Consider the following 22,471-nt stretch of genomic DNA (forward strand, 5'->3'; position numbering starts at 1 on the left):
GACCCTGAATGGGTCATCACAAAGGACTGACCCCATACCAGTGGAGAATCTGAGAAGGCAATGGCAAGCCCAGTCCCCAGGACATGGCGCCCCAGCGGGAGCCGGGTTTCCCAGCTGGGAAGGGCGAATAGGAGCTGGCTGCTGGCAGGAATCTTGGCTCTGTCCTGGAAATGACTGAAGAGCCTGAAGAGTGGGGCTCACCACAGCTGGGCTGGGCTCTGGGCTAACCAGGAGGTCTCTGCTTTCACCTGCCTCTCTCTGTGCTGGCCTGAGGATGCCCTAGGCTGGGTGCTAGGTGACTGATAAACCCAGCTGTTCTGACAGAGCGGTGTGGGTGTCACTGCAAATGCTGGGTGCGGTGCTTTAATCCCTGAGGAGCGGACAAGTCTCCAGCAGGGTCTGTCTCCAGGACAAGGCTCCATCAGGGACTGAGCTCGTGGTGTGAAGCAGGACAGCTGGAGCCCCAGAGGTCCAGTCTAAGTGGTGAGGCTGCATGGCTCGCCCTGGAGGAAGCGAGAGACCCTGGGGGTCTGGCCAACGGATGAGCTCCTCCTAGAGACAGTGCCAGCAGTGGGGCACAGCACCAGTCCTGCGGATCCGGGATACGTACACAGTCCGGTCACATTCTGGAGCGGTGAGGAGAGGGAGTGTGCTCAGTGCAGACAGAATCTGGGAGAATTCAGCTGCCAGTCTCCACTGAGCGTGTGCAAACGGAGATTTTCAGAGGTCCCGAACCGGGGGATCTGCACTGGGATGACAAGAGGCGCCTGACGCAGGGTCACCCCAGGCTCTGCTCCACAACAACGAAGCAGTTCTCGGAATGTTTCATATGGACCCGACAAATAATGTCCTTTCCCCAGTCTCACCCTTGGGAACAGCCCACCTGTTTTTTCTTACCTTTTTCCAGAAGAATTCAGCCCAAGGCAGACACCCAGCCGGGGAAATTCCAGCCCAAGGCTTGAAGTTTGGTAAAATTATAAGCAGCTGAAAACAGGCTCTTGCAATGGGAAGCGTCTGGCAGCCTTATCTGTAGGTGTTGCTACCTTCACTGCCCATAACAAATCTGCCCCCAAGCCAGGGAGAGTAGAGAGGCCTGGGGGGCAATGAATCCGGGCTCTGGCAGAGCCGGGGAGCCAGCGCCCTGCTCACAGCTCCCTCCTGCTTGGGGCAAAGGGGGTCTGCTGAGCCCAGGCGGGCTTGGGGGAAAGGAATCTCCCTTGCTTGCTGCTGGGCTAAACCTACCTCCTCTGGAATGTCCCACTGCAGCCTCTGGGGAGGGGCCAGGGCTGGGCTGGGCTCCCCACAGCAGTGCCCCCCCTCGCTGTAGCCCAGGTGGAAGATGTCTGTCCCCAGCATGAACTGCAAAGAAGACAGGGAGGGGGAGCGGGAGGGGGAGGGGGACGGGGAGGGGCCTGTGTGAGTCAGGAAAACCCCCCGGACCCCTGGGGCCAGGAACCCACAGCCCTCCTGTCCCTGTGCCCATGTCCCCCCGACACCCCCCCTGGGGCCGGGAACCCACAGCCCCTCCTGTCCCTGTGCCCACATCCCCCCGACACCCCCCCTGGGGACGGGAACCCACAGCCCCTCCTGTCCCTGTGCCCACATCCCCCCGACACCCCCCCCGGGGACGGGAACCCACAGCCCCTCCTGTCCCTGTGCCCACATCCCCCTGACACCCCCCCCGGGGCCAGGAACCCACAGCCCCTCCTGTCCCTGTGCCCACGTCCCCACGACACCTCCCCCCTGGGCTGGGAACCCACAGCCCTTCCTGTCCCTCTGCCCACGTACCCCCGACACACCCCCTGGGGCCGGGAACCCACAGCCCCTCCTGTCCCTGTGCCCACATCCCCCCGACACCCCCCCCGGGGACGGGAACCCACAGCCCCTCCTGTCCCTGTGCCCACATCCCCCTGACACCCCCCCCGGGGCCAGGAACCCACAGCCCCTCCTGTCCCTGTGCCCACGTCCCCACGACACCTCCCCCCTGGGCTGGGAACCCACAGCCCTTCCTGTCCCTCTGCCCACGTACCCCCGACACACCCCCTGGGGCCGGGAACCCACAGCCCCTCCTATCCCTCTGCCCACATACCCCTGGCACCACCCTTGCACCCCAAGGGCTGGGAACTCATAAACCCTCCTGGGGGTGTCCACACACCCCTGGGGCCAAGAACTCAAAATCCCTCTGCACACAGAGCCAGACCCTCTGCCCACGTACCCCCTGGCATCACCCCCGCATCACCAGGGCTCAGACCCGCCTGCAGATGAACACCCTGAAACAGCATCTCCTGGCACTATCCTCTCTGAACTGAGGGTGGGATCTTGGCCCCTGCCCCAGGCGGGCCATGGATGGTCCCCTTCTCCCCGTTCCATTACCTCCCAGAGATGCCCGATGATGGGCGCGTCGGCCCATGAGTGCTCCGCGTTGGTGCCCACTTTGCCATTCTTATACACAACCAGGGTGAAGGATTTATCGAACCACCTGGGGGAGGGGAGCAGCATGAGACGTACTTGGCAGACACTGAGACGGGGGAGAGTGCAAGGGGCAGGGACACAGCGAGAGACGCACACAACTGGCATGGGGGGAAGGGGAGGAGGGGCACACCTGGCTGGCACTGGCGGGCGCGAGGCCACTGAGGACATGGCATGAGTTACACACAGTGGCCAGTGAGGGGGTGGAGGGCATCTTGTGAGATGCACATGGCTGGCACTGGGCCGGGACACGGCCTGAGACACCCATGGCTGGCACGGGGGGATCACAAGGGGGCGGGGGACACGGCGCGAGACCCGCGACTGGCATGGGAGGATAACAAGGGGACGAGGGACACGGCGCGAGACCCGTGACTGGCACGGGGGGGATCACAAGGGGGCGGGGGACACGGTGCGTGACCCGCGGCTGGCATGGGGAGATCACAAGGGGGTGGGGGACATGCTGTGAGACCCGCAGTTGGCATGGGGAGATCACAAGGGGGCAGGGGACATGGCGCGAGACCTGCGGTTGGCACGGGGAGATCATAGGCGGGCGGGGGAAACAGCGTGAGACCCACAGTTGGCACGGGGTGGATCACAAGGGGGCGGGGGACATGGCGCAAGACCCGTGACTGGCACGGGGTGGATCACAAGGGGGCGGGGAACACGGCGCGAGACCCGCGGCTGGCACAGGGGGATCACAAGGGGTGGGGAACACGGTGTGAGACATTCACAGCTGGCACGGGGGGATCACAAGGGGGCGGGGGACATGGCGCGAGACCCGTGACTGGCATGGGGGAGATCACAAGGGGGCAGGGGACACGGCGCGAGACCCACGGTTGGCACGGGGGGAATCACAAGGGGGCGGGGGACATGGTGTGAGACCCGCGGTTGGCACAGGGGGATCACAAGGGGGCGGGGACATGGCGCGAGACCCGCGGTTGGCACGGGGGGATCACAAGGGGGCGGGGGACATGGTGTGAGACATTCACAGCTGGAACAGGGGGATCACAAGGGGGCGGGGGACACGGCACGAGACCCGCGGCTGGCACAGGGGGATCTCAAGGGGGCGGGGGACACGGTGTGAGACATTCACAGCTGGAACAGGGGGATCACAAGGGGGCGGGGGACACGGTGTGGGACATTCACAGCTGGAACAGGGGGATCACAAGGGGGCGGGGGACACGGTGCGAGACCCGCGGCTGGCACGGGCGTGCGAGGGAACGGGGAGGGATGCAGTGACGGGAAGAGGCTGGAGTCAAGGCTGGGGAGGCCGGTGCCCAGGACAGGGCCAGGGTGGAGGTGCGGGGTGGTGGTGCTGTCCCCTACCTGTCGTAGCAGCGGCCGTGCAGCAAGGACTTGCCGTAGTGGTCCATGCTATCCTCCCTGTCCCGCTCGTACCCCTGCGCCTCCTCATCCAGCGCCAGGAAGAAGGCAGCCCGCTCGATGGCGTCCAGCGACACCTTGTTCTTCCCTTGGCTGAAGAACCGGGCCCGGGCCTCGGCCCACGGGACCCTGGCCAGATGGGAGGGGGGCATATTACTGAGGCCGATCAAGAGGCTGGGACAGACCCATGCCAGGATCCTGATGCGTCCCCCCTGGCATTCCTCTCTCCCACCACCAGCCAGGCCCAGTTCCCCTCCCCGCCCTAAGCCATGCCCGCACTTGGGCGGTCTCCCAGCTGGTGATGCCCATCTGCAGCTCGCTGGGCCAGGGCCTCCCAGCATTGGGTCCCCAAGGCTGGCAGTGCCCCATTCACCAGCCCCTGGCATTGACTCCTTGGGTACCCACCTTTCTCCAGCAGTGAGGGCCGCCAGCTTCTCCTCCCCAGGCTGCGGGGGCGACGGGTCGTCCAGAATCCTCTGGAACTGCAGCTCCAGGTCCCGCGGCTTCAGCAGCTTCCCGCCCTGGTACAGCCACAGCTTGTAGAAGCGGCCCTTGTGGTAGACGGCCAGGTGCTTGCTTTCCAACACGTGCTGCAGGGTGTCTGCGGGCAGGAGACGCACCGGCCACCGTCACCTTCTCCAATGCTCAGTGCAGCCGGGGCACTAGGCTGCGGGGATCCAGCCTGGGCATGCAGGGCAGCCCTTGGGGGTTAACGAAGGGCCCACGGAGCCCTGCACCTGGGAGCACGGGGAAAGAGCCCAGCTGCAGAGCAGAGCCGCAGAGGTACGGGCTCCGGGCGCTGCCCCGGGGGGAACAGAGCCGCTGTGCCAGGGGGGTAGGAGCTCCGGGTCCTGGCTCTGGGGGGACAGAGCCGCTGTGCCAGAGGGGTTGGAGCTCCGGGTCCTGGGTCGGGGGGGACAGAGCCGCTGTGCCGGGGGGGAAGGAGCTCCGGGTCCTGGCTCCGGGGGGACAGAGCCGCTGTGCCGGGGGGGAAGGAGCTCCGGGTCCTGGCTCCGGGGGGACAGAGCTGCTGTGCCGGGGGGGGAGGAACTCTGGGTCCTGGCTCTGGGGGAACAGAGCCATGATGCCCAGGGCAAACGGGCTCTGGGGAGAGGGAGAGGGAGCAGCCGCTCCGGGTTCCTGTTCCCGCTTCCCCCTGTGCCACGTACCCGACTTCATCCCGGGGATGCGGGTGGTGTTGAACATTCTCTCCATCTGGTAGGAGCACATTGGCACGATGCCGAGCGCCTTCACCTAGCAGCACAGCACAGAGAGGACTCACACACGGTCCCTGCCGGCCCCCCACAGCCTCAGCGCCCACCCGCCCAGCTCAGGCCGTCCCCCCGCGTGTCAGCCCCTCCCGGCATGGCAGCCGACACTCACCGGGGGGATCTCCTCGCGGTCCAGCTTCCGCCGATAGAGCAGGATGGAGTGCACGGTGTTGCCGGCCCGGGCTGCCTGCAAGGGGCTGGGTGTCACGTACAGGAAATCCTGGGCAATGGGGAGAAAGAGGAGGGTCACAGCCTGCCCCGAGCCAAGCCCCTGGAAGAGGGAGGCTGGGGCTGAGCTGGGGGCACTGCTCAGGCTCTGGGGGTGCAGGAGTGGCTGGGAGCTGCAGCCCCCAGCCCGGCAGCAGCGGTGACCCCCACACACACTGGGCCCCTCTGGGGAAGGGGGTCAGGCTCTCTGGCCCTCCACCGGGTGCCCTTTGGAGAGGACAGGCTGAAGCCCCCGCCCCCTCGCCGGCCTGCGCCCTCACCATGGCGTAGTAGTTGCTGTTGACCATGATGGGGCCTCGTCCGCGCAGGTAGACGAACTCCTCCCACCAGTCGCTCACCTGCCAACGGGAGAGCACCATGAGCGCGAGCAGCCGCCAGCGGGAAGCGCAGCCAAGGACTGCGGGAGAGGCCAGGGCTGGCAGGGGCCTCCCGACTCCGCCGTGCTGCCTCTGCCTTGCAGAAACCCCAGGGCAAGTCCCAGCGGCTGGTCCCAGGTTCCCACCCCCCCTTCTGGGACCGCTGGGCTGTGCCTGCCTCCTGCAGGAGGGGCTGGGAACAACACGCAGAGTTGTGTCCTTGCACTGCCCCCCGCAGCCCCCAAGCTCCTGAGAGGGGGGCAGGCCGGGGGTCCCTGATTCACAAGGACTTGCGTCTTGCTGCTTCCCCCCACCGCGACAGACTGGGCATGCTGCCATGCTGGTTAGGCCTGGGAGGGGCCTGCGGGCTCCCATGGACTCCGGCCGGAGCAGGCCACTTCTGAGCCTGTGCTAGCCTTTCCCCAGCCTCCGACATCCTTGTCCTCTCCGCGGCTCCCCACTGGCCCCCTCCCAGTCAAGCGGGGTGGGTGGCGGGGGCCCAACCGTCCTCGCTTCACACTGCATTGATGCTGGAGCAGCTGCTGCCCACGGCGGGGCCAGGAGCTGGGTGGGGCCAGCGCTGGTGCACACAGGCAGAGCCGAGGCAGACGGAGCCGCGTGGCTGTGTCAGGCAGACGGGCTGTAGCTCCTGTCACAGGCCTGAGAGCCACACTCCTGCCCTGGGGCTGGCAGGATGGGGGGGGTACTGCCGGGGCAAGCCCAGGGCAGCTGTCCCCCATGCAGAGCCAGCCCCTGTCAGCAGGCAGGCTCACCACGAGCTCCCACCGCAAGGTCCCCCACCCTACCATCCGCACCGGGCCAGCCTGGGCACCGCAGACCCCAGAGCCCACAGCCCGCCAGCTCTGGAGCCCGGCTGGGGGGGAGTTGGGCAGGGCCCAGGAGAAGGCAGGAGAGGCAGGAGCTGGAGCAGAGTGGAGCGGGAGGGCTGCTGGCTCCGGGCACTCGGTGACACAGGGGAACTCACATAGTTGGGTGCCCACCAGGATTTGAGGACCAGGAACTTCTGCAGCCTGGGGGCTGTGTGCTTCTGGAAGGCTTGGGCCAGGGCTTCCATCTCGCGGTACTTCTCATCCTCCAGCAGGGGGCGCACGGACTCCAGGTACTGCGGAGACACGGCCAGCCTGAGTCTGGGCTCCCTGCGGGGACCGTCTCAGCCCTCCACGGTCTTGGGGCACCATCGTCAGGGCTCAGAGCAGGTGCTCGCGTCGTTTCAGAGCAGAGAGAGGATTTCTGCCTTGTGGGTCTGAGCTGCCCCCTCACCAGCCCCGCTTCAAGCAGCAGCAGTTCTGAATGTCCCATCCCTTTCCTTGGGGACAGTTCCCAGCCAGCTCCACCCACGTCAGGAAGCAATGCCCCCCTTTGCCCCCACCCCGAAGCCCTTCTCCTGGGAGACAGTCCCCCAGCTCCCTGCCAGGACCCGCTTCTTGAAACCAGGCTTCGCATTTCCTGCATTGATTCCCCCATTTCTCCCCTTTCCACCCCCTGGAATCCCCCCCGACAGAGCCGCTCCCTCCCTGGGCCTCCCCCACTCAGCTGCCATGTCCCCATCCCATTCGAGGCCAGTTTGGCTTCTCCCATTCCCACGCCCCCAGCCAGCCCCTCCGGAGTCTGCCTTGCTGAACCCTACTGGGGTCCCCACGCTGCCCCCCGTGTGCCCACGCTGCAGGGCAGAGCTCCTGAGGGTGCCCACTGGGCTGCATTTGTTCCCCTACAGACAGCCACCCAGCCAAGAGTGACATCCAGGGGTTCCCACGGCCAGGCCAGGGGGTCTGGCTCACTCTGCTCCTGCAGCGGATGGCCCCAGGCGTGTCTGTGCGGTGCTGCTTTCCCCGTGCCCTAGCACCAAGGATCCTGCGCTGTCCAACTGCAGCTCCCTGGAGCTCTCACTCCTTTGCTGCCCCCCGCCTCAGCCTGCCAGCCCAGCTACGAGCCGCAGGCTCCCAGCGCCCCCTTACGCTGGCCCTCGCCTGGCCTCCTCGCCCTCCTGGCCCGTCTCCCTGCTCCCAGCACTGGGTGCAGACACTTCAGTCCATCCAGGCTCTTCTGCAGCGTCAGGGTCACAGCAACTCCACCTGCTGCTTCACTGCGCCCGCAGGCAGGACTGGCCCCGTTACTGGAGCCCCGCTCCATGCCCGTTTCCTTCCCAGGACAGAGCTCTTCTAACAGGCCCTGGCAGTGGGGAGCCCACGAGCCAGAGATCCTGCGGGTGCCATGCCCCGGTACCAGCCAGAGACTGGCCGCAGAGCCACCTTACGCACCCCGTAATGCCCTTTCATGCTTGGCCAGGTTTGTGTAAATAACACAGTCGCGTCTCAGAGTTACAAACTGGCCAGTCAAGCCTCGTATGGACCCAGACGCACGCAATCGGGCAGGGCGGAGGGGAGAAAAGCAAGTACTGGACAGTGCTGTGTTAAACGTGAACCGCTAACCAGGTAACGGGAGAGTTAAAAAGAGACATGACGAGGTCAGGGAGCTGCGTCTGGGCTTGTTTCGTTACAGTTACGGCGGCTACAAGCAGCATTTTTCTTCTGCAGAAGGAAGTTTCTGAGCCGCATCAAGTCCCTGTTCAGTTGTAACCGTTTGACAGAAGAGTCGTGTGAGCAGAGCCAGGAGGAGCTCCACCCTGACATCTGGTGGCGAGTGGTGGCGGGTTGTGGAAAAGAACTTCAGGGGCCGATCTCATTTGCATAGGCATATCCCCTGCCTAGATGGTCACTTTGGCTGCTGTAGGAGCCCCAGTTTCTCTGTTATTGGGGCAGGAATAAACTGTTATTATCCTGATTATGTGACTCAAGGACAGTGGAACTGTACTTGGCCTTTTGTTATGATGGAGGGGTTCACCATCAACTAAGCAGCACTCGCTAGGCAAGGGACATGGGTTCCAAAACCCAGTGAATGAAGAGAGGCTGGGGACAGGTATTAATACTTGGTGGCATAGGTCCCCTGGTGAGGGTTTTACATGCTAATTGAACTTCCCCCTCTCTCCACTGTGGAATATCAGAGCTACTTTTGATTCCAGTAGGAGTCTAGTTACAGGCTGCTGAGCTGAATTCACTCTGGGCTAATGGTGCACCAGCACTGGGGCTCCCCTTCTACAAGCTGAAATCACAAAAGAGCTAAACTGACTAAGAGCTGAAATTGCTGAGTGTTGTGTTAAGTAGTGGGGGAGCCTGAAGATATAGGGCGGAGCAGTTTGTGGAGCAGAGCAGTTTGCGGGACGGCTGGCAGAGCAGAGCATTGCAGTTTGCGGGACGATGAGCAGAGTGGCTGGTGGAGCAGAGCAGTTTGTCGGATGCCTGGAGCAGCTCATGGGGGTGGCTGGCAGAGCGGGGCCCCATGGAGAGGTGGGGCCATCAGTTTTGGACCGCATAAGGTGCCCCTTAACCCCCCCCCCCCCAATCTCCACCCAGGTTGAGAGGTAAAACTCTGCAGATAAACTTTCAAACTCTGGGGCTGCCCTGACCTGGGACAGAGACTTTTGGGTCAATGGACTTTTGGGACTTTGGGTGACCAAAGGGAAAGGACACGCCCCAATTTGCTTGGGGTGGGTTTTTTGCTCATGGGTTGTGTTATGAATCCTGTTGGTGGTGTTTCCCCAACATAATGCCACATTGTTTCTCTCTGTTATTAAAAGGCTTTTTGCTACACTCAGACTCTGTGCTTGCGAGAGGAGAAGTATTGCCTCCTGGAGGCGCCCAGCGGGGGTGGTATATATTTGTCCCAGGTCACTGGGTGGGGGCTCAAGCCGGTTTTGCATTGTGTTATTGGAATGGATCCCCTAGATACGGAATCCGGCCCTTGTTGCTGCCAATTCTGACGGGCAGAAGGGTTACAATCGTAACGCTCGGGTCAGCGTCCGGCTGGGCACAGCCTCCATCCCCGGCGCCCAGAACTCTCAGGTCCGACTGCACCATCTGGTGGCTGAACCGGCTCAGACAGTTTCGCCTTTCATCACATCGCCCTCTTTAAATGCTCCATTCCTGCCATGGACAATCTGTGGCTTTCAAGTTCAGTATGGATCAGTCTGTGTCTGAATCGTCCTGGTTTGCTAATTACACGACGCGAATGTGTAACAACTTGGTCGTCAGGCTGTCCATTAGTTACAAGGACGGGCTTTGGTCAGCTTGGCGTTGTGGAGTCGTCCTCTTCTTGTTCTGTTCATTGTTCTGAGGATCAAATTGCAGATGTCAATGGTTTCTGTTGAACTCTCCACTGTCGGTCGCGATCCCGTACGATCTGGGCGGTGAATTCTTTTTCGTTACGACAGCTGGACAGCTCTCTCTGCCTCTCCATTCGCTTGTGGGTAATGTGGGCTGCCACTAATATGATCACAATCATATTTTGTTCAAAAGGACTTAAATTCTGCTGCAGTGAATTGTGGTCCATTGTCTGTCGCTGTTTGTTCTGGAATGCCGAAGTGAGCAAAAGTGTACATCACTTTCTCTATAACACTACATGACGTTGATGTCATGTCTTTCAAGTTCGTTATTGCCAACTGCAACCCACACACCTCCTGGGCGTGGTGCTCTGTCCCATCTAGTGGCACTGAGATGACGAGAGAGAGAGAGAGAGAGAGAGAGAGAGAGAACAGCCATACGGCTTTTAGCTCATGCAGCAGAGGCTCATGCACTGAGCTCCCAAGGTCCCAGGTTCAATCCTGCCCGTCGACGACTGGGGTCTGTCGCTGTTACATGTACACCTGGAAAAATAGTCTAAGAAGATGAGGTCATGATGTCACATAAATCTGCAGCTTGTTCTTCCCAGGTTTGTCTGGTAGGGTTGTTGTTATTCATTTTCTTTGTATTGTGATGGTCTGTTAGTTCTGCAAGGTTCACATGCAGATACTTTATGTCCTCGCTGATGCCCAGCCACCACGCTGACTGCTTGGCCCATTCACAGCATTTAGTTAATCCGTGATGCCCTTCACAGATAAGGTTTAGGGTTTCTCCTCTCATTTCCTTTGGAATTACAATGCAATTGCCTTTAACCATGAGCAAGGCTATGAGTTGGTCACGCAGGTCACGGATTCCGGGTTTTGGGTGACCTCTGCAGCTTCAGCCCCGGGCGGCGGGACTCAGGCTGCGGCTTCCATCCTGGGCAGTGGGGCTCAGGCTTCCATGATTTATTGTTTATTGCCCACGACCTGTCTGTGACTTTTACTCAAAATACCCGTGACAAAATCTTAACCTTAATCATGAGTCCATTTGAGTCACTTACTTGTTCCCACACTTCAAAGTAGCCTCTCATCACTTCCTTAACGCCCTTTAGATACTCGGGCAGCCGCCCCAGTGTCACTTAGAACGTCCTGAAGGTTGTGTGTGTCTATCAGGGTTGTCTTTGTAGCTGGAGTAGTCTCCTTCCTGACACTGGTCTGTGTGTGTCCACAGCATCCTCATACGCCTTTACGTCACCTTCGAGCTCACGGGTAGCTGGGTGCGATGCCGGGCTCCATGACGGAGTGTCTGCTACTTGCAGATTGTTCCCAGGAACATATCCAGCAATTGGGTTAAATCGCATTAACCTTAGCAATAGACACTGGCATCTCAGGGGGTGCTTGACCCAGGTCTTTTCCCCGATCAGGTTTACAAGCAGTTTAGGGTCTGTTATCAATCAGTGTAAACAAATCCAGGCCACACAGGGATCTGTAAAAGTGCTCACAAGCCCACACGCTTGCCAGGCCCTCCTTGCCAAACTGTGCAGATCGACTGTCTGCTTCAGTCAGTGTGCCAGAGCCAAGTGCAGCTGGCTTCCACTCTGAGCCCAATTGTTGCAACACGACACCACGGAGGCATCCGCCCTGGCCCCATTGTGGGTTTGCTCAGATCACAGAACTCGAGAACTGGAGCTGCTGAGATAATTTCCTTTGCCTTTTTAAGGCAATGTGTTGATTTGGCCCCATAGCCATGGTGTGTTGGACTTTACAGTGCATTCAGTGCAGGGGTAAATGACTTGTAGGTATCAACCAAAGTAACTGACTATCCCCAGTACATGTCTCAGTTCTGGTATGTGACTTCGTGCTGTCGATTCTTGAATTGCTCTTACTCAGGGCTAGGACTGATCCACTCAATTTGGGGGGTGAGGCGGAAACCATTTTTCCTTGTTTTGCTTCAGCCCAGACTGACTGATCAGGCCCAGGACTGTGTTGAGAGTTTTCAAAGATCCATCAATCAGAATATCATCCATGAAACCTGCAGCTCCACTTGGTTCATTAACAGTTCTGCCATCAGTCTTTGGAAAATTTCAGGTGCACTGGTGATCCCAAAAGGTCATCTACAAAAAGCAAAATCTCCCGAAGGGTGTGACAAATGCTCTCAGTTTAGCACTTTCTTTGGCTAAAGGAATCTGCTGGAGGCAACCAGCTTGCAGAATACTGTAGCTCCTTTCACTTTGGGTAAGAAGTCAGCCAGGGGTGGGAGGATTTATTTTTCTCTTACCTTCCTCTTCTCATTAAGTCTTTTAAGATCCACAGAGATTTGTATTTTTCCATGTTTCTTTATAACCGGTGCCGTTGGGGCACACCATGCTATTGGCTCAGAGATTTTCTCAATTATGCCCATCCGCTCTATTCTCTTTAACTCAGTTTCCACTGTATGAAATACGGGGATAGGAATCCTTCAAGGTGTATGTACACTGTATGGTTCAGCATCATGTCTTAAGGTGATTTGTACTGGATCTCCTTTCAGAAGTCCAGTATCACCAAATATTCTATTGAGTTCTTCCACTTTTCTCACTAGGTCCATCCTGTTGCCACACTGCGGCTGAGAAGGCTGTTGGTCGGTGGTCCTTTGATCAAAAGCTATGTATTCAGAGTGTACGTTATTTCTGTGGTAAACTGGCCCAAGTTCAGAAAACCTTCTTTGTGAGTTTGTTTGCAGTCTGAAGTCTTGCAAACTACCATTTGCATTCTGTCCACTGGGAAGGTTTGTCAAAGCTGAAGTTCTCTGGGGCAATGAAGGGTGGTATGTTGATGCAATCCTGCAACCTTTGTTGCTTGGTTCCTTCTGTTTCTGTTCTTAGTTTACTCCTGACACCATGTCATTTACTTCTGTACCAGCTATGGACTGGCTTATATGCACCAGATGTGTTCAGCATACCATCCTTTAATAAGCTGCCAGGTATGGCAGAGGTCATTTCAATAGGGTGTTTTACACACAGTGCCACTAAGGGGCTGAACAATAGAATACAGATTAGCATTCCATTTCGCTGGGGAAGTGGCCATCATCTGCCATCTAGTGCCAGCAGGTGCTGCTCTTAGAAAAGGCAGGAGTGGTACAGCCAGTCCCATAAGAGAACTACAAGGGGCAGTTGGGGACACTGAGATATAACAGATACAAGGAAAGGCAAATGGTCAGCTCCGGACGGCGGGGCTCAGGCTGCGGCTTCTGTTCCGGGCGGTGGGGCATGGGCTGCTGCTTCTGCCCCGGGCAGCAGGGCTCGGGCTTCCATGATTTATTGTTTATTGCCCATGACCTGTCTGTGACTTTTACTCAAAATACCCATGACAAAATCTTAACCTTCATCATGAGTCCATTTGAGTCCACTCACTGTCACAGGAAGGTAGTGAGACGAGTCACTAAGTAAGATCGTGCCCCCTCTTACCCTATGGATTGTGGCCTCCACGCTGGGAACTGGCAGCTTGGGCAGAGAGGTCTGGAAGCTGTAGAGCATGGGCTTGCGGCCAGACATCACCTTCACTAGAGCCTGAAAAGCAAAGGAAGAGGCTGGAGTGAAGGAGAAGGGGACTGAGCCCCCACACTCTGCCTGGTGCATTATTAACCATACCACCCCCACACACACACACACACACAGAGCCTTGTACCCCCCTCCACAGCCATGAACCACCCTCCCACCACACCAGGGGTGAAAGTAACTTAAAGGACTTACCGGTACGCTGGAGTCTTGAGCAGTGGGCATGGCCTTAACCGGAAGAGGCGGGGCCTTTAAATACCTGGGCCCTTTAAATCAAGATTTAAGGGGCCCGGGGCTCCAGCCACTGCAAGGCGCCCCAGGCCCTTTAAATTGCCAGCCTGGGGAAGCCGGGCCGGGCCGGTATGCCAGACCGGACCAGCTTACTTTCACCTCTGCGCCACGCAGATATACCGCTGACCTCCCTGTCGCACGCATGCCCAGCAATGGGCTGCCCTGGCACACTCACCACCCAGACCCTGGTGCTCCGGCTCATCTTGCCATGGGGCTCGAACATCCAGCCGTGGTAGGAGAGCAGCAGCTTGAGAGACTGCCGGCAGAGCAGGATCCCCGAGAGCCAGACCCCCGTGGAGAAGAGCGCGGCACTCAGCAGGGTCCGGTGTTGGAAGCTCAGGTAGCGGCTGCCATGAGTGAGAAGAGGAAGCTCAGTGCCGGGGCAGCCTTCCCCACCCTGCAGGCGCCTCTACCAGGCACCGCGGAGCAGCATGGGGGCACCAGGGGCTCCGGGAATCACTGGGGGCTGCTGGGAAGGGAGCAGCAGCACCAGTGGGAAATCAGGGGAAAGGCAGGGGGGTCCCAGTGGACTTCAAGGGAAGAGTGGTCCAATGGCTCCAGTGTGGCCTGGAACTGGGGAGCCCTGGGTTCAAGTCCCTGCTCTGGCGCAGACCCCCTGTGTGACCTGGGCCAGTCACTTCGCCTCTGGGCCCCAGCTGCCCCAGGGGGTGACAGACCGGAAAGACTGGGAGGCCCGGAGGCTGCGGTGATGGGCGCCCAGGCGGGCGGAGAGGCTGACACTCACCAGCCGGGCAGGCAGCGCCTGATGTGGCAGATCAGGCCCATGGAGAGGTCAATGCGGCAGTACATGGAGCTCACCGTCGCCATGACAACCACCAGCCAGCTGGAGGGGGTGGCGGGGTACACGCCGGTCAGGACGCTGTTCTGGGGGGAGAGCGCGAGTCAGGGGCACCGGGGCGCTGCCTGCCCGGCACATCCCCGTGACCCCCAGCATGCCTCCCCGCTCCCGCCCTGTGCGCTGGCGCTGCAAGGCACCCAGCCCGATGCCACGGACCCCGCGGGGGCTGGCGCTGCACGGGGGGGCTGGCCCCACACCCGGCAGTGTCCCCGCCCACCAGCCCCAACCTTCGGCACTGCAAACCCCAAACCGGGTCCCTCCTGGCCCCGCACTCCTCTCCCAGTGCCCTCCATGACCCCCTAGCACTGCACCCCCAAGTGCCTCCTGGCCCCACCCTTTGCCATGGCACCACCCAGCCCCACCCCGTGGCACCCCCCGCCCCACCGCACCCCCCACCCAGTGTCCCCTGGCCCCCCCCACTAGAACCACAACCCCTCAGGGCCTCCCGTCAGCACACCCTGTAACCACCCCCGCACTGCACCCCCCACCCCCCCCTCTGGCCCCACACCCCCCGGGGTCCCTCCCAACACCCCCCAGCACCACACTCCCCTCCCAGTGCCCCCTGTAACCACCCCAGCACTGCACCCCCCAGGCCCCCCACCCTCTGGTGCCACACACCCCCGGGGCCCCTCCCAACACCCCCCAGCACCACACTCCCCTCCCAGTGCCCCCTGTAATCACCCCAGCACTGCACCCCCCAGCCCCCCCCACGCTCAGGCACCTAACCCCCCAGTCTGACAGCTCCCAGTACCACCTCTGCACCAACAGTCCAGCACCGCCCCCCGCCCCAGTGCCCTCCCAGACCTACCCCCCGGCACTGCATCCCCCAGACCCCTTGGGCACTGCCATCCCAACAGTGCAGCCACACACACACACTGCACCCCCCCCCGGCACTCCCCCTAGCACCACCCCCCACAATGCCCCCTGGCACCACCACCCCCAGTGCCCCCCGGCACCGCTACCCTCTGGGGCCCAGCTCACCCTGATGCGGGCAAAGCGTTTCTTCCAGGCGGCGACCCCAGACAGGTAGATCTGCTTGAGGGCCTCCCGGCTCAGCCGGACATCGACACCCTCGGGGGTCACCGTGAACTGGAAGGCCACGGCCTGGTGCGCTTCCGCCATCTTGGGGGCCCTGCGCTGCCTGCTGCGGGAGGGGCAGAGAGCAGGCATTGGGGTCCCCGCTGAGCACGGGCACTCGCCCCCCCCCTTCTCCCCGACATCAGCTCCTCCTGACACCCCTGCACGCGGCCCACAAAGCCGTGCTGCCCCCGTCTTCCCCCTGAGCAGGACCCAACAGCCACCCCCTGCCCGGGAAACAGGACCTCCCCGCCCCACGGGGAGCGCCCGACCCCAGCCCCGGGCCCGGGCCGGGGCAGACAGAGGCAGCCCTGGAGGGCGCGGAGGGAAGGGGACCCCGAGACTGGGCCACGGGGCGGTTGCGGGGCCCCTCCGGACCCTGCACACGCAGTAACAAGCCCCCAGCTCTCCCGGGGGGCCGGAAACCGAGCCCAGGAGGCCCGGCCCCACTCTCTTCGGCTCCCGGCGCCGAGACCCGCCAGGGACCAGCTTGCTCCCGGGGCCCGATGCCCCGAGCAACCCCTGCCCCCCCGGCAGCGACGGCTCCGGCCCTGACCCCCGAGAGCGACAGGGACGGGTGGAGATGGAGCGTGAGCTTCTCCGGCTGCCTGTGGGCAGCGCCCAACACGGGGGGCCCAGGCCGCTCGGGGCAGCCCCAGGGCGCCGGCCTCCTGAGCCTGGCGCCGGACGTCCTGGGGATCGATTCCGCCCCCCCGCCCCAACTGCCAGAGAACCCCCAGCCCCGGCCCCACCGCCGGCTCCGGCAGAGCCCAGACAGTGCCCCGCCCCACAGAGGGCACCCCCTGCCCCTGCCCCACCTCCCGCCCCAGGGAGGGCACCTCCTGCCCCTGCCCCACCTCCCGCCCCACAGAGAGCACCCCCTTCCCCTGCCCCTGCCCCACCTCCCGCCCCAGAGAGGGCACCCCCTTCCCCTGCCTCACCTCCCGCCCCAGAGAGGCACCCCCATCCCCTGCCCCACCTCCCGCCCCAGAGGGGGCACCCCCATCCCCTGCCCCACCTCCCGCCCCAGAGGGGGCACCCCCTGTTCCAGCCCCACCTCCTACCCCAGCCCCAACTGTAGGCCCTGCCTCTCCCACAGGGGAACCCTCCAGACCCAGAGAGGGCACCCCCTTCCCCAGCCCCACCCCCTGCCTCCCCCACAGTGGACTCCTGAGCCCCAGCCTCGGCATGAACTGGAGCCCTCCAGGGGCTTCCCCCACAGAGGACTTCCTAGAGAGGAGAACCCCAGCCCCACTGCCCCCACAGGAGACTCCCCCCGCCCAGGTTGTAGTCCCTGCTGTCCTCCCACAGGGAATCACTCCCAGGCACCCCTCCCTCAGAGGGCGGCCCTCAGCCCCAGCTCTCAGCCCCACTGCCCCCCCAACCCCAGGGCCCATTGCCCCCACAGGGGACTGACCCCCAGCTCTAGGCCCTGCTGCCCCCCCATGGGGCCATTTCCCCAGCCCCGACCCCCTACATGGGACCAGTCCCCAACTCTCAGCCCCACTGCTCCTCCACCCCAGGCCCCATTGCCCCACAGGGGACTGGCCCTCAGCCCCAACTCTAGGCCCTGCCTTCCCCCCTCCAGGGGGCCACCCCCCAGCCCCTGGTCTCAGCCCTGCCCCCCCACCCCTGTGGGGGCCATCCCCCAGCCATGGGAACTGTCTGTACCCTTCAGATGACCCAGTCGGTTGACGCTGCCCCTGTGGCCTTGGTACTGCCACCCAGCAGGTGGAGATTCGAAGGGTTCAAGTGGGGCAAACAGGAGCCATGCTGTGTTTTCTCTGGGGCACTACGAATGGGCCGTTCGGGTGCAGGAGGAGGCTCCAGGTTTGGGGGGGCTCAGGGCTGGGACAGGCTCAGGGCTGGGGCGCAGGCTTACCTCGGGCAGCTCCCTCTCAGCGGTGCAGCAGGGGCACTAAGGCAGGCTTCCCACCTGTCCTGGCACTGCGGACCGTGCTGCGCCCCAGAAGCAGCCAGCAGCAGGTCCGGCTCCTCAGCAGAGGCACTCAAGCAGCTCAGCATGGCTCTTGCCCGCAGGCCCCGCGCCCCCCCCAGTTCCCATTGGCCGAGAACCGACCAATGGGAGTGCGGAGTCGGTGCTTGGGATGGGGGCAGTGCAGAGCCCCGTGGCCCCCTCGCCTAGGAGCCAGACCTGCTGCTGGCCACTTCCGGGCCAGGTAGGGACTAGCCTGCCTTAGCCGGGCAGCACTGCCGATGGGACTTTTAACGGCCCGGTCGGCCGTGCTGACCAGAGCCGCCGCGACCCAGGGCCTTCCATTCCATGACCCAGTATTGGGGCCCGACCGGCAGTTTGAAAACCGCTGCCGGAGAAGACCCTGCAGAGACAGCGGGAAGCCCAAGGACTGAACTGACCCTTGTCGCTGGGCAGCTGCCTGCGGGCTGCACATGGCCTGGCTTGGCAGCTGGGCTGGGAACTGAGCTCACGGGGCCGGTGTCTCTGCCCTGCGGTGACACAGGGAGACCGTTCTGTACTTTTGTTATGAGTCTCCTGGCTCAGTTTCCCCCATGTGCTGCATTGTTCCCCGGGGGGGAGGGAAGGGCTGGTGGCTCTCAGGGCAGGCGAAGAGACACAGGTGTGGCCGTCACCCGGCTGTCTGGGCCTTAGTCCCCAGCTCAATGGAGCATGTGAGGAGACAATGGCAGAGCCAATCACTGTGACAGAGACCCCCAGCGCCCAAGGGCCCAGAGGGATGTGGATGCCCCCCCGCCCCGGACAACCAGCTGGAGACCAAAGGGCTGGGAGGTGGGGGTCAGAGTCGGCTGCTGGGAGGAGTCGGGGCGCTGGCCTGGAGTCTGCCCAAGGAGATCAGACAGGGAGCGCCACCCGGAGCTGGGCGGGCAGAGCAGACGAGGCTGTACCCGGCGTTCTGTCCCGCGCGGTGCCCAGCTGGCAACCCGGCTGCTCGGCCCACGCTGGGCGGGCGTCACGGCAGACGCTGGGCGAGGTGCGTTAGGCCCGGCAGCCTGGCCAAGCCTCCCTCAGGGTCTGGCTCAGCCGGAGCTCATGGCGTGCAGTGGGGGGCTGCAGGCCCAGAGGCCCCGTCTCCGGAGGCGGTGAGGCCGCGTGGCTGACCCTGGAGGAAGTGTGAGACCCCTCGGGGGTCTGGTCCACGGATGGGCCCCTCCTAGAGACTGGGCCAGAGCTGGAGCTGTAACCCCGTCCCTGTGAATCCGGGACGCCTGAGGGCAAGACAAAGGGAGGGGGCAGAGAAAAAGAAGCCCCCGCTGGTTCCTGCAGCACCCTGGCTCAAGGGGGCCTGGCGCTGGCCAGGCTGATCTCTGTCGTCCCCTTCATTTCCTCCACAGCTGCTGACCTCAGGACTTCAGACGCGGTGTCCAGATGAGTCCCAAACCCGGCTGCCTGGACGCGCTGCAGACACCGGCTGAGGTGCCGGGGCCTTGCAGAGTCACAGGCTCTGACCCAGCGTCTGGCTCAGCAGGACTCTCTGGGCAGAGCTCACGGGGTGAAGTCGGGGGGCTGGAACCCAGCGGCTCAGCCTCAGGGGTGGCGAGGCTGTGGGACCCCTTGTGGGGCTGGCGCAGGGAAGGGGTCCCTCCTACACACTGTTTGAAGGCTGGGGCAAAGCACGGAGTGCAGGCCGCTGACACACCCCACTCTAGGTCCTGCTGCCCTCACACGGCTCCCCACAGTACCCGTGTGCCCCCCCCACCCCCCACTAGGCCCTGCCAGCCAATCGCACGCCGTCCTGCGGCAGCTGTGACATTCCCTGGGCTGGGGGCCAGCGGTGCCGTCACGCCGACGGGCAGCTTGGCCACGGCTCCCAGGGTTTGTTTCCGTCACATGCAGCTGGGAATGGGCCAAGTGAGGGAAGGGTCAGAGCTACCCAGCTTCCTCGGAGCAGCAGGGAGAGGCACAGACAGACACGGCCAGCCGCGGGCACCAACTCCTCTGTGGGCTGGCACACCCAGCTGCAGACAGACACACGGACACCCCCTGGGCTGGCACACCCGGCTGCAGACAGACACAGACACGCCCTGGGCTGGCACACCCGGCTGCAGACAGACACGGACACCCCCTAGGCTGGCACACCCGGCTGCAGACAGACAAACGGACACCCCCTGGGCTGGCACACCCAGCTGCAGACAGACACACGGACACGCCCTGGGCTGACACACCCGGCTGCAGACAGACACACGGACACCCCCTGGGCTGGCACACCCGGCTGCAGACAGACACACGGACACCCCCTGGGCTGGTACACCCGGCTGCAGACATACACACGGACGGATACAGACACCCCCTGGGCTGACGCATGCAGCCAGGATCTGGGACGAGCTCACCCAAATTAGCAAGTGCTAAATGCTGGGTAAGGTCAAGGAGAGGAACAGCGTTTTTGCACTCAAAGCTCAAAGCGCAAGAGGCGAAGGGACCCCAACAAGGCAAGGCCCAGCTAGCAAGGGCCAGTGCACCCCCTGCATAGCCAGCACCTCGAGCATGTCCCCAAACCCAGCGTGTTAAGAGACCCCCGTGTGATGAAGCGGGGCTGTTCTTAATGTTTCCTCTGAATGGTGTGGGGGTGCCTCAGTTTCCCCTAGGCAGTTCTTAAGTGTCTAGGTGGTGGGGTAAGGGTGTATGATCATTGCAGAGCCCTAGAGGGCAGGTGTGTGCAGGGGTCTGGACACAGAGAATGGCCGACACCCTGTTTCCTGGCCACTGATGGCCTGGGCCCTTCCCCCCTGCAAGGTGAGAGCTAAAGGGTTGGAGAACAAAGGGATCAGGTGCCCTCCTGGCCCGGGAAAGGGACAAAGCCCAGAGGAGGAGGGGCTGGAGAGAGTTTCAGTTTGGGGCTGGCTGGGGACGAGGAGTGAAGTGCAGAGAGGGGCAGGACCCTCTGCCTGCCTGGGCGGACTCGCTGTGGGAAGCGCAGGGAGGGGCAGAGGAGGCTGGAGGCTCCGGGGTCAGACCAAGGAAGGGGGAAGCCGGGTGAGCTGTGTGTCCTGCAGACAGGCTGCTCCCAGAGAGGAGACTTCCCCAGAGTCCTGCCTGGCTTCATGGGGAGCAGTTCCAGAGCATCGCCCGGGGACCCCGTGACACCCCGACACAGGGATGGTATACCCCAAACACCAGGGAACGCAGGCTGCAAATGGGCAGGGTACCCCAGACTCCGTAGCCCCAGGTCCCCCAAAGGCCTATACAAAGGGACAGTGCACCCCTACATGTGCTGAGGACACCCCCCCACACACAGCCAAGCCCAGCCATGGTCCAAAGGGGAGTGTTCATCCAAACCCACCATCTGCACCCCAAACCCGGCAGGAGCATGTACCACACAAAGGGACAGCGCATCCCCAACACGCCAAGGACACACGGCGGGCAGGGGGCAACACACTACAGACATGTGGAGCACAGGGGTCAGCACGGCCCGAAACACGCCCAGGATGGCCAGCAGCTGCAGGCCAGCCTACGGGCACCCTAGCCAGGGCACTGGGAGGCAGTCAGCTGGACAGGCTGGGGACTTGGCTGGCGGCCAACTGAGGCAAAGCGCAGCCTTGGCCCCACAAGGCCCATCCTGGGTGGGCAGCCCCAGCCTCAGGCCCTGCCCTGCCCGGGGAGCCGAGCCGCAGACGCTGGTACCTGCTCAGAAGGTGCCGAGTCTCCGGGCGTCAGCGCCACGTCCGCCCTTGGCAGAGCCCCTAGGAACGGTGCTTCCTGCGTCCTTCAAACCCGCTGCTCTGCGTCCCCTGCCTGCCCCGCTCCACGCTGCCTGTAACAGGACACCTGGCATCCGGCCTCCCTGCGGCCCTACATGGCATCCTGAAATCGGACCCTGCCCCCGCGGGCCACCCCGCCTCCCCCTCTCACCCGCGCCCCTGCCTGCCTGCAGCCTGCCTGAGGCCCTGGCTAGCAAGGGGCCAAGGACAGCAGTGTCTCACTCCACCCCTGCCCACGATGCCCCCCCCGCCCAGCCCCCCATTCCCCTTCTCTGCCCCTCTAGGCAGCTGCCAGCTATAGCACGTGGCTGCCTGTCCTGACCCCTCCTGGCTCCGACCCAGGTGGGGCCTGGCTCTAGCACCGGCTGCTCTTCCTGGAGAATGGCGGCTTCTCACCAGAGACAGCTACTCCAGCCCCAGGGCAGCACCCAAGCCAGGCTGGGGCACAACTGGGCCTGGCCATGCTGCCCTTCCCTCCCCTGCACGGGGGGAGGTGGGGACCTAGGTGGGTGGATGTCAGAGAGCAGCCACTGCCCAGGGCACCCTCCTGCAGCAGACCGCAGCATGGCAGGCATGCCTGCCTCAGTTTCTCCTTTCCGAGTCCCCAGTAACTCCACACACACTGTCTTGCCTCACCAATACCCTCCGTGGGGATGGTTTATTATCAGGCATTGCGCGGACCGTCCCACACAGCGGTTCTTTCTCTCCTGCAAAATCACCCAACATCCCGGCCCATGACACCCCCCCCGCCACATCTCACACACCAGCACCCGGACTCCCTGGCACTCCTGCCCTGTCCTTGTACCAGCAGAGCCTCCCCAGTGTTACCCCGCTCTGCCCAGCGGGGAGCCCCCAGCCTCTCGCCTGGGAGAGCCCCTTTACCCCGCTCTGCCTTGTTCCCAGCCCCCAGCCGCCCTGGGATGGGGAGTCTGACGGTGCCCCCTGCACGCACCTCACGTGGCCCAAAACCAGCCCTGCCTGTGCCCCCCCAACCCCGGTACTGGAGGGGAGGATGTCGCGGGGGGCAGGAGGCTGGGGCCGGGCTGGACGCCCACCCAGCCAGGGGGCAGCCAGGGGCCTGCCCCTTCGCTGGTGTGCAGGGGCGTGCGGCTGCTCCAGCGCTGGGCTGAAGT

The 22,471-nt window shown here is 62.8% G+C and overlaps 1 protein-coding gene across 1 annotated transcript in view; it reads right to left on the minus strand.

Annotated features, from left to right (window-relative positions):
• The window catches only part of CPT1B (carnitine palmitoyltransferase 1B), a 32,846-nt gene extending 11,479 nt beyond the window's left edge, over nt 1–21,367 (minus strand). The window contains exons 1-13 of the mRNA XM_074942803.1: nt 21,262–21,367; nt 15,549–15,711; nt 14,454–14,593; nt 13,884–14,055; nt 13,328–13,429; nt 6,693–6,830; nt 5,612–5,689; nt 5,236–5,343; nt 5,022–5,106; nt 4,258–4,453; nt 3,796–3,981; nt 2,374–2,479; nt 1,243–1,359 (exon numbers count right to left, since the gene is read on the minus strand). Coding sequence (XP_074798904.1) covers nt 1,243–1,359; nt 2,374–2,479; nt 3,796–3,981; nt 4,258–4,453; nt 5,022–5,106; nt 5,236–5,343; nt 5,612–5,689; nt 6,693–6,830; nt 13,328–13,429; nt 13,884–14,055; nt 14,454–14,593; nt 15,549–15,689 — 1,569 coding nt within the window. The 5' untranslated portion in view covers nt 15,690–15,711; nt 21,262–21,367. The remainder of the gene's footprint in view (nt 1–1,242; nt 1,360–2,373; nt 2,480–3,795; nt 3,982–4,257; nt 4,454–5,021; nt 5,107–5,235; nt 5,344–5,611; nt 5,690–6,692; nt 6,831–13,327; nt 13,430–13,883; nt 14,056–14,453; nt 14,594–15,548; nt 15,712–21,261) is intronic.
• Nucleotides 21,368–22,471: the final 1,104 nt, after the last annotated feature.

Source organism: Natator depressus, chromosome 1, assembly GCF_965152275.1.
Source record: "Natator depressus isolate rNatDep1 chromosome 1, rNatDep2.hap1, whole genome shotgun sequence".
Lineage (NCBI taxonomy): Eukaryota > Metazoa > Chordata > Testudines > Cheloniidae > Natator > Natator depressus.